Below are 11,650 nucleotides of genomic sequence, written 5' to 3' on the forward strand. Positions count from 1 at the left end.
TTTTATCAATTAAATACAAGTCAAGTTTTTGAGGAAATGTTGATGTTTAGAAATATTTATAAAATGGCTAAAACGGGGGACGTAATTATTACTCGTGACCTAGAGGTTAAAGAAGATTTGTCAGATTCTGAGAATTGTAAATTTATTTAATTAAAATATTTTTACTAATACATTATTTAGCTTCTTCTGATGATGATAATAATTTTGAGATGAATGATTAAGACTGGAGAAACTATTCATTTATTTTACCTTATCGTCTGCTTATAAATTTTTCTGCTTTCCCAAATTTAACAATTTTATATAAATATTTATTAACTATTCTTACTACACCATGTACTGCCGAAAGGGTCATGAGTAAAATTAAACTAATTAAAACAAGACTTCGTAGTGTCATGAAAGATCCATTTCTTAATAATTTAACCATTTTATCAATAGAAAATAATTTATTTAAACAATTAAATATTGATGAAATTATAAATTCTTTTGCTTTCTCTTCCCCTAATTTATCTAAATTATTAATTTAAAAATAATATTTTTAAAGCATATATTTTTTACATTATATTTATATTATAATAAATATTGATGCAATAAAAATTATTTTTGAAATTTATTGGTGTCAAAAAATAATTTACAATGGGGGGGGGGGGGGGGTACTTTAGGGGGGTATTCTGCTTCTATCCCTCAAAAAGTGTAGGGGTCACTGCTTATAGCAGTTATGAAGTTATGGAATATATTCATTTGTATAATCAATTCAATTAAATAGCCTTAGATTTTTATATTCATAAAAATGTTTACAAATATAAAAATAATTTCTAAAAAGATTAGAACTCCAGAAAACGAAAGAAACGAAAATACAGAAAATCTTAATTATAGAAGAAATTTATACTTTTATTTAATAAAGTAGGTAAAACCTCCAAAATTATGGGAATGGATTAGGCTAGAACAAATAATTTGTGCTCGGGCTTGGGCCAGACTCGGGCATATAATTTAAAAATTCGGGTGTGCTTGTTAATTTATGAAAAACATGAAAAAAATAGTGCACGCTTACCGTGCATTATCATTAGCCGATGTAGTTATATTAATGAATGAATGAATGAATAGAATCTGCATTCTATCATTAAATGTCTCATTTTAGTGAATCGAGTCTTGAGAAAAAATTAAAAGACTTAAATACTACTCAACAAAGCATTCAAACTCTCTCACTTTGGATTATACATCACAAAAAATATGCAAAATTAGTTGTACAAATATGGCATAGAGAAATATACAATGGTATGGGATACCGTTTATTGATAATTTATGATAAATATTTTTAGCCAAAGATAAAAAAAGAATCATATTACTCTACCTTGCAAATGACATAATTCAGAATGGTAGGAAAAAAGCCCCAGATTATGCAAAAGAATTTAAAATTGTTCTTCCAATTGCTATAACCACTTTGATTAAGTTAAATATTTATTACATTATTTTCCAATACAAAATAAATAGTAAAAAAATATTTTATATCTAATTTATTTTTTTATAATTAAATTAGGGATTTAGATGAAAACAATTTGAGCAAAGTTAGAAGAGTTTTACAAATATGGCGTGAAAGAAGTATATATGATAATGAATTTATTGATCAACTCAAGGAGATAACTGAAAATTCCAAAAGTTGTATTTTATTTATTTTTTAATATTAACTAAAAATATAGGCACAAATAATGAGCCTAAAAAGGTAAAATTTACTACATCCCCTACTATTATTAAAGATGACAAGATATTAAATGAGGCTTATGATATTGAAGACGATCTTGATTTTGTTATGACAGAATTAGAGGAAATGCATGAAACTTCCAAAAATGATAATATTACCATTCCACCTGTAAGCTTATCTTTTATTAACATCTCATAGATATAGCTAGGATTTTATAAGGGGAGGGTAACATTTGAGTGAATTCTCTTCTCCCATCTTAGATTTTTTAAAAATAATTTTGGTTTTACATTTTTTGTTCTTTAAAATGCATCTTTTCTGAAAAATATTTGATTATAGTTCTTCAGCTTTTCTGTTTTAAATAATATACTTTTAATATTGGTAAACTTTTTTTTAAATTGCTTTTTATAAAATTAAAAGATGCAAATATTGTTTTTAATGTTATTTTTCACATGTTATCACTTGGTGGTGTCAAAATAAATTTCAATTTTTCTTTTACTACTATAATCTACTAATATCTTATAACAAATTTTTAATCTATCAATATTATATAAAAAAAATTTTAATATCACAATCATTATACCATACCTAGCTCATTTTGTTAAATTTGTTTTAAAAAAAATGACATCTTTTTAAAAAAAAAATTAATTTTTTACATTTTTAGTTTTTGAGTATTTCACAATTTTGTTTTAATTATTTTTAAATAGGTCTGTGCCAATATTAAAATGGCTTGGATATAAATGTATATATATTTCAAAATTAGTAGCAATTTTTATGCATAAATATCCTAAAATATTGATATAACATTAAGACTGGTTATAAGACAAAATTATTTAAAGAAGACATTAGAATTAGTTGTAAAAGTTCTATTCAGCATCCAGTCAGCAATTTATTCATGATTGGATTGGTGGCAAAAATAGGCTGATTTTATTTTTCATTCCTGACTTCCTTTCCTTATATATTTTTTTTTTGAATTTGAATAATGAAATTAAAATTTAAAACATGGCAAATGTTATCAATTAATTAGTGACATGAAATTTAGTATTGGCTAAACCATGCAGGGATTTTAAAAATTATATATGCCTAGCCCAGCCAAAATTATAAAAAAATAAGCACCAAGTCTGGTGGTTTTAGGTAGCTTTGTAGGGCTCTTACGAATTGTTATATAATAATGTCACTAGGATAATTTTTTTTATAAGTTGTATTAAAATTTCTAGATGGTTATGCATATTTACTGTTTATCATGTGCCAATTCTAAGATAATATTTATAACCACATTTTAATACAAACAAAAATATCTGAACATCCTTATTTTATACTTTTTTTTATATTTTTTTTTGCATTTAAAGAAACGTTTTTGTCTTTTTTTACACTACTTCAATTCAAACAATAATATCTTATAAATGAAGAATACAACACAAAATGCAAGGCCTTTTAAATTATTGTTTGCAGTGACAATGTATTCTTTTTTTTGAAGAGGAGGGGGGAGGGATTGTAGGGAGGTAATTTTTATTTACTTGAAAATGATATTTATGAAAATCTGCAAATTATTTATGGATAATCCTGCATTCCCCCCCCCCCCCATCCCATGCTTATTAATACTTCTAGATTTATATTAAATATTCAGGGTTCTGGATCTCTGAATCCAAGTTTGGTACTCTTTTTTTCCAAATCTGGGCCCTAAGATATTAAAGATTACCAAACTCGATTTTTCTCTTGAACCTGGATTCAGAAATTTTAGTCATTTAGGTTTGATTTCTAAAAAAGATAAGAAAAATACTAGGTTATGTCTAAACTTGATTCTGTATTTTGATTCCTTATTATAGCTATTGTAAGTTTTTTTAACTCTTATTTTTATTTTCTATATATACCGGATCTAGATCTAACTAAACCAAACTTGGACCCGGATTCGGCCTATCTGAACCCACCTTCATTGATTTATAGGGTTAAACCGTTTTATTTAATTTATAAAGGAATATGTATCAGTAATGGAGCATGCATGAAAACCTTTAAAAAATAATTATTACCAAAAAGGGTATAATAAATAAATTATCTAAAAAAACTCTCAATTAGAGCCCTTCATCTGAGCGGTTTCTCACGGTCCCCAGCCCTAACAAAAATCTAAAAAATTTATCCTCCCAGTCCATTTCTTTAAGAAATCTGAGTTAGGTCCAAAAAATATTATATTTTTTGTCCGCAAAGTCTAGTCCAAATATTTTAAAGATATTGAAATGCACCTGGTCCGAAAATTAAAAATATAAATTAGGCCCGGGTCCGCCCATCTTTTTTAAATTTTTTGCTCGTTTTTCCGAACCTGGACCCAAAAATACTGAACCCGGACCCTAATCTATTTTTTCCCTGAACTCGAGACCGGTTTAGGAATTTTAGTCATTATGATTGATTTTTCAAACAAAAGTAAAAAATAATCTGTTATTTTTTATTTTTTTACTCCATATTACTGCTATATTATATGTGTACAAAAGTAACGCTAATATTAAAATCGTTACCTTTTTCTAAAAAACTTATTAATGTATCACGTTTCTTTTTACGTTACTTTATATTTTATTATTTATTAATGTTTAGGTCTGCACTGGCTTTTTATATTTTTCTGAACTAACCCGCTTTATTTCATTATTACACTTCTTTAGTCTTATTTTATTGATCGTCATAAATTTTTGAGAATAATATGCACTACTAAATAGCATTGTTAAACGGCTCGTTTTGAGCCGATTTTTTAAAACGGCTAACTCCATATTTCAGCCAGAAAAATATTGCATATGCCTAGAGATTTCTCTAATAGATGTCCAAATCTTTGTGCCATATATGAGCAAAATATTAGGCTGCGTAATATTTTTCTGAATAATATATTGAGTGAGCCGTTTTTAAAAATCGGCTCAAATCGAGCCGTTTAACAACACTACTACTTAATAGGCTTTCCATATTATTTATTTACAATAACTTTTCCTGGAATAATAACTTAAAATTTACCCATGGCGAGGATCTACTCCGGCCCTTTCTTCCCTTCTTTATCTATACTTTTAAGTTTTATATAAATCACAAGATATAACATGGTTGGGTTAGTTCTACCCTTTTATTATATTTTTGAGCACAAAGTTTTTATGTTTACTTGATAAAAAAAATACTGGCATAATTATGCAGAGTATGGGCCTCGGTTTAATTCACGTGCGCTCATCTTAGACAGTTCCTAGCCCACCGTGCTAAGATTAGATTAGAAATATACTTAAATAGCTGTCGCGATTTTATAATTTCGCTCGGTATTTAAGGATTATATTTATTATTGGATTGATTATTAGCTAAAAAATTCTCATCGCTTGGTTAATCGCGTTTATTATAGATGTGCCATAGAAGCATACTTTTTTGTAATCATATTTGTGCCCCTACTAAACTGTCACAAAATATAGAAAAACTCTAATTATTTTTCTTTTTGATTGCGTAATCTTATTATTTATATTTGTTTTAATTTAATTTTAGGAAATTTTAAACAAGTCACCATCACAAATTCAATACCGCCATTGCCAGAAAATTTAAAAAAATTTCTTTACATAGGTTTTAATTAAAAAAAATTTTTTTTATTACGATTTGCAAATTCTAAAATAAATAACTATTAATTCGTACGATAATTTAAATTTATTATTCTTATTCGTAAATTTCGAATCAAATATCGAGATGTAATATTTATATAAAATAAATTATGTAAAAAAAATGAAATATACAATCGAGTTAGAATCTCTCATTTCATTCTTCTTTTCTTTAAGTCTTATCGATATATTGGATATCTTTTAATGATAACTTGCTGAAACTCGGGGAAATTTTTAATATTATTATTTTTTATTTATATTTTTTAAATATTTTTTTATTAAAAAATAATAAATATGCGATCTTCTGGATATTGGTGGAAATTTTTTGATGTAATAATAATTCAAAGTTTCATTACTCAAAAGTTTTAAGAATTGCATACTTTACGTTCAATTGGCCTAATTTTAAATTTCGATGCAATAAGAATTTTTTTAATATTTTTTTTAAATTCCCTAGAACTAGAAGAAATTCTTCCTCTCATTTATATATACGTGAATATTCTTATTTTTGTAATATTAAAAATATATCCTCAAATTTAAGTAAATTTAAATATAAATTTATATAGAACTCTTTATCTTTTTCCTTAAAATTATATATATCTATATATTATCAGATATATCATGTTTATTCAAATAAATTGCTTAATTATCTAGTATTTGATTTAATAGTCCTAACTTAGTAGCATCCAACATAGCACACGCCTTTTCAAAAATTTTAAATAATATACTCTATTTTTAATGTAAAATTAAAGAATTGAAAATTTTCACCAAAAAAACAAATTATAGTCCTAACTTAATAGCATTTAATATAGCACACACCTTTTCCATTTTTAATGTAAAATTAAAGAATTGTGAAAATTTTCACAAGAAAAAAATATGGAATTCTTAAAACTTTTGAGTAATGAAACTTTGAATTATTATAACATCAAAAAATTTCCACCCATATCCACACGATTGCATGTTTATTGTTTTTAAATAAAAAAATATTAAAAAAAAATAATATTAAAAAGTTCCCCGAGTTTCAGTGAGTTACCCTTTTAATATATTATAGAATTATAGATCATTATGCGAATTATTTTCATGATTACCTTAAAGACCAAATGAATAAAAGAAACGGTATTTTGTTTTCTCCTTTTGAAGAAAGATAATGATAAAAATAAGATATATATGGAGAATAAAATTAGTGACGATTCATTCCCAAGATATGAAAAAACGTTTTCTCTTTGTGATGAAGATATGTCTGACGTAATTTACCTTTATTATTATTGAAATGTCAGACTAGTACTTTTTATTGGAGTAAAAATATCTAATTTACTATAAACTGTATCAACGAATTGCCAAAACGTAAAAATTTTGGATTGGTATTGAATCTCTGAGAAAATAATTATTGCATTCAGATAAAAAAAAATTCGGATACGGTTGAATAAAAAATAGGCTGAATGCAGTGTTCTGCTATTTTCGTTATCTAAATAATTGATTATTCTTAAGTTTGAAAAACGAGATAGTTGTATTTTAATGCATTAAGAGTAAAGCTATATACATTTCACAGTAGACGTACATTTCCAAAAATAGTAACTGAGGATATGTGACATATAATTAATGGCATCCAGATAGACCAATAAAAGGATATAACAAGTACAGTATGAAATGAGATTAATTTGTTTTAAAAACTCAGTTTTATATTTTTTTATCCATATATATTTTTTAAAATTATATTAAAGCATTAAATAATAAAATGTAATGTAACCAGCAAGTAAATATGCCTCTTTACTCAACAGAAACCTCATTACTTTATTACAGGATAGCAATTTGCCAAACAACGACCAAATAAATGCAAAAAAATTTACTATATATATATAATTTAAATATTATAAATCAGTTATAAACATGTATTAGATAGATGACAAACTAGTTACACTTATATTTGCAAAATGTAGTATAATACAATTTAACTACTATATTCAAATATATTTTTATTCTATTTATTTCATAGGTGGAAGATATCATTAAAATGCTAAATGATCTAGAAAATGCAGCATCGAGTGACGCAGTAGTTAGAGAAAAAATTTCAAAATTGCCTTCCCGGGTTTCTGATACTTCCGCTTTGGACAAAATTCAAGGTTTTGATTATTTTTTGGATAATTTTTTAAAATTTGAATAATATAATTATATGTAAAAAAGAAGTTTCGTTTTCTAAAAATGCTGACCAAAGGTTTAGAAAATGGATATGTACTTTTGTGTTTTCAGTTGAGAAATTTTTAGTCTTAAATTTAATTTTAGTTATATAATTGCAAGTATATAAAATCATTTTATATTAGGTCTGTTACAATAACATATTTATTTAAATTTTATGCTCTATATTTTTCAGAATAGATTTTATAATTTTTATTCGAATCATACTCAGGGTTTATGCCAATCGCTGACTTAATTTTAATATTAACATATTTAATTAAAACCTTTGATTGACCAGGACATGAAAATCCAATAATTAATTAATCGATTGTTTTAGTTGAAAACGATATCGCGTCATCAATATATTATTATCAAAATTGATATTTGGATAAAATAAGGATTAGAAATTTAGATTTTATATTTCTTTATCTCCTTTCTTATACTTATATAGATGGGCATGATACAAAAAAATATTCAAATTAGATCTAAGATGAATTAAATAATATATAATTTAGGGATGTACCGATATTTTATATCGAATCGGGTCGATATTTCACCCATTTTAAAATATCGATTATCGGCAAATATTATAAAATTTTTCGATCCTATAAAAAAATGGCGTTTTAAACAAATATAAAATTTTTTAAAAATAGTTATATCTAAAAAACCATTTATTTTTATAAATAAAATCGAAATCCATTTTATGTTTAATATTTTTAATAGTAATAATTAGTTAATAAACATTCTGCCATATTGTTATTTTTTTCGCATTCTGTTTATAAAAGTGTGCAATAATCTCTTCAGAATCTGTTTTTAGTGAAGCTAGTGATATTTACAGTCCTCATCACCGCAGACTGACCTCTGATAATAGATATGATATCGGTAACCGGCCGATATCAATTTAACATCGGGAATATCGGATTGGATCGGCCTCCAAAAAGTGGTATAGGTATACACCCCTAGTTTGAAGTATGTTAATGCTTTACGTGATGAATGTTTGAGCATTTTCATGAAATCCTGTTTTTATATTGATGAATTAAGATCAAAATTATGAATTTTGATGGACAATTTTTTTTCAATATTTAAAATTTTTAAAAATTGAGCTTTATTTTATAAAATTTTGCGCAAGTTATCATTTCTCTCAACTATCTAAGCATAATAAATTAAAATAAATAAATTTTTCATAATTGAGGTTAGTTGTATCTTATATCAATAATTAATTTAATAGAAATAAAGATATATTCATTTGAAATTGAGGTTTATTACATCCCATTGGATCATTTACATTATTTATTTTACTGGAGTATTGAAGCGTTAAATATAAATTATGAGGGAAATGTCCTGGACAAAAAGATCCAGACATAAATACCCCAATTTTCAAAAATAAATTAAACACTTTTAAAATTACCTATTTTTGACCTTGATAAAAGGTCTTTTTTTAACTATATTATATTTAAGTTATTCAAAAAAAAATTAAGATATCTTTGAAATCGAAACGTTAGAAGCCGAAATAGATGGTGCTTTAGACATGTTAAACGTGTACAACGACAGATTGTCACAAGAATTAGACGAGAGAAAATGGGTTTCTCTAATTCTAAAGACTTATTTGGATCAACAAACAAAATTAGTCGGTGAAACGGAAGACAAAATAAAAGTATTATTAGAATATTTTATATATATGTATATAATGAACAAACTTTATTTTAACATATATAACATTTTGGGTGATGGCTTAAAATTGAATGGGGTGACTCACAATTTTCATAGGTATGATTAATGCAAGGCAAAAACCTTGACCGGACCAACTTCAAAATACTGGATCGGACTGAAAAGACCGATTTAAAAATATGTAAATATATATTTGAAAAAAATTAAACATCTATTTATTTTATTAAAATAGAATACATTACCGATCAGGAGCGAACCGAACCGAATAGGAACAATAAAGAACCAGAATTATATTAAAAGTGTAAAAGGAGCAAACTCGTTCAAAACTGTTTTGTAAATGTATAAAAGTATTATGATCTAAATTGAAGCTTTTAAAAATAATTTTTAGAAAAATAGCTAAGATTATCATAAAAGAGTATTTTCCTTATTTTTTTAGCCCAAACAATTTAGAGATTAATCGGCTTATCAATTTTATAATACCTTTTTATAAAATTGTTTTCTCTTTTTAATTAACCACAATTTCGTTTCACTTATATTATTATTTAATATTAATTTAAATAATAGCTATCGTTAATTTAAATACAATTAGCTTTCAACAATAGATTCTTATATATCAAACCACTAATTGTTAATTATTCTGATATTTAACACTGCTTGTACCATATATACTATGACTAGGCTTGGGTATATTAATATAAGAGCCGCCATTTTCATAATGAAAATAATGATAGTCAAGTGCCCCTTTATTATTTTACTCGCTTACCGAATTTGGATGCGGATTGGTTTCTATGTTACGAAATAGTATTTTTATTCTTATATTTCTTATCAATTGATAAAATTATTATTCCTGATTAAATTACCTCTCCCCCCTCCATAGTTTTACCGAGATAAACTCAAAAAGGTTAACGCTACCAGACTTGAACTCCAATTACATTTGGATCGACTACCAGATTTCGATATTTTGCCGCCTGGACTAATAAACTTTACTAATGAGGACATTTTTTCGTCCTTATTCAACAACTCATCCTTAAAATTGACTTCTACCTCTCTCTCTACATCAGACGAAATTTCCAAGCATTCAACAAAATCATCAAATTTAAAATCAATAGACGAAATTCAGCAGCACAAATATTTTGTTTCACCTACGATTAGTGAAGACAGTGATACCGCCTCCCTGGAAAATTCTCACAATAGCAATAATATTTTTACGAATCAACAAAATTCTTTCAATAGTCACCTAAACTTGAGTGGTAAAACGTGAGGAGTTAAATTAAATGCTCATAAAAATTTATAAACGAGAAGGGAATGGTAAATAAGCTAATTTTTTAGAGATTAGATTTTATTTTTGAAATGAATACTTAGTTTATAGCATGTTAATAGTGTAATATACGAATTTATTATTTAAATGCACGTAAAATTTCCCAAATTATATATTTTTTGTTAAGAATTAGAAAAATATTATATGCAAATGTTTCTATAATACAAGATATAATTTGTAATAGTATAAAATTATATTCATATAAAAAAAGATATTTAACTCTTATGTTGTAATAATTACAAAGAATGCAGTGTATATATTATACATAATAAATTTATTTACAAATATAATTTATTAAATTTGTTTTACTTAGAAATCACATTGAATGCCTAATTTATAATAGATAAATTTACAGTAGCTTTGCGAAATCTTAATTTAAAATTTTTAATGTCAAATCATTTTATGGATCCATTTCCAATGGTTCAATAGTGAATAGAAGAAATTCATAATTAACCACATACATTTTTATATTTAGGGTTTAACTTGATTGATAATGTAGATTTTAGATTAACGTTACTAATATTGATAGACATATTTTGTATTAATTAATAGATATACTCATTAAATACAAAATTTTTAAATATGCTACTTTTAATTTTTTTTAGGTACACAGAGTTAGGCATAATCATTTTACATAATCGATATAATGTTTATTGATTAGACATATCACGGTCGAAATCGGTCAGTTGCGAAATTGTTATCATATATGTACTTTAAATTTAAATATCTTTCTAAATATTAATTTAAGTAGTAATTTAAATTATTAGATTTACTTAAAATATAAGAAAGAGATTTTATAATCTCGTTTGCTAAAAAATAAATTATTACAACTACATTTTTATTTTCTACTCTGTCATTTTATTGATTTTAATATATTTAATTTAAAATTATAAAATCCGAATAAGATAAATAGCTATTTACATTTTCCTAAATATGAAATATATTATACATACCATATAGGCGTATCCAGGATTTTGGTAAGGGCGGGGGGAAGCACTATTAGATACATTTTTTCCCCATTAATTTTATAGGAGATCTTTAAGTCCACTTATTGTAGGCCTTTGGCTATATTAGATTTTTATAAAAATAATTTGGGTTTTGACTTTTTTAAAATTAAAATACTTTTTTTAAAAAAAGTTTGGATTATAGTCGTTATTTTTAAAAATAATTAACTTTACAAATTTGCGATGGGGGTGGGGGAGA

At 25.2% G+C, this 11,650-nt stretch overlaps 1 protein-coding gene across 1 annotated transcript; it reads left to right on the forward strand.

Moving 5' to 3' along the window:
• The first annotated feature begins 1,085 nt into the window (after positions 1-1,085).
• On the forward strand, positions 1,086-10,581 carry LOC135923474 (regulation of nuclear pre-mRNA domain-containing protein 1B-like). The gene is made up of 7 exons (XM_065458236.1): positions 1,086-1,272; positions 1,317-1,446; positions 1,535-1,653; positions 1,695-1,864; positions 7,283-7,409; positions 8,940-9,115; positions 10,007-10,581. The coding sequence occupies exons 1-7, from the start codon at positions 1,122-1,124 to the stop codon at positions 10,388-10,390; spliced, it is 1,257 nt and encodes a 418-aa protein (XP_065314308.1). The 5' UTR covers positions 1,086-1,121; the 3' UTR covers positions 10,391-10,581.
• Positions 10,582-11,650: the final 1,069 nt, after the last annotated feature.

This window comes from Gordionus sp. m RMFG-2023, chromosome 2 (assembly GCF_954871325.1).
Source record: "Gordionus sp. m RMFG-2023 chromosome 2, tfGorSpeb1-WG-v2, whole genome shotgun sequence".
NCBI lineage: Eukaryota > Metazoa > Nematomorpha > Gordioida > Chordodea > Parachordodidae > Gordionus > Gordionus sp. m RMFG-2023.

Bases quoted from the DNA above. Each gene is read 5' to 3' on its own strand.
- LOC135923474 (XM_065458236.1), top strand. From the start codon at position 1,122: ATGTCTCATTTTAGTGAATCGAGTCTTGAGAAAAAATTAAAAGACTTA. The intron at 1,273-1,316 runs GTATGGGATACC...AAATATTTTTAG, and splicing joins GCATAGAGAAATATACAATG to CCAAAGATAAAAAAAGAATC. The intron at 7,410-8,939 runs GTTTTGATTATT...AAAAAAATTAAG, and splicing joins CGCTTTGGACAAAATTCAAG to ATATCTTTGAAATCGAAACG.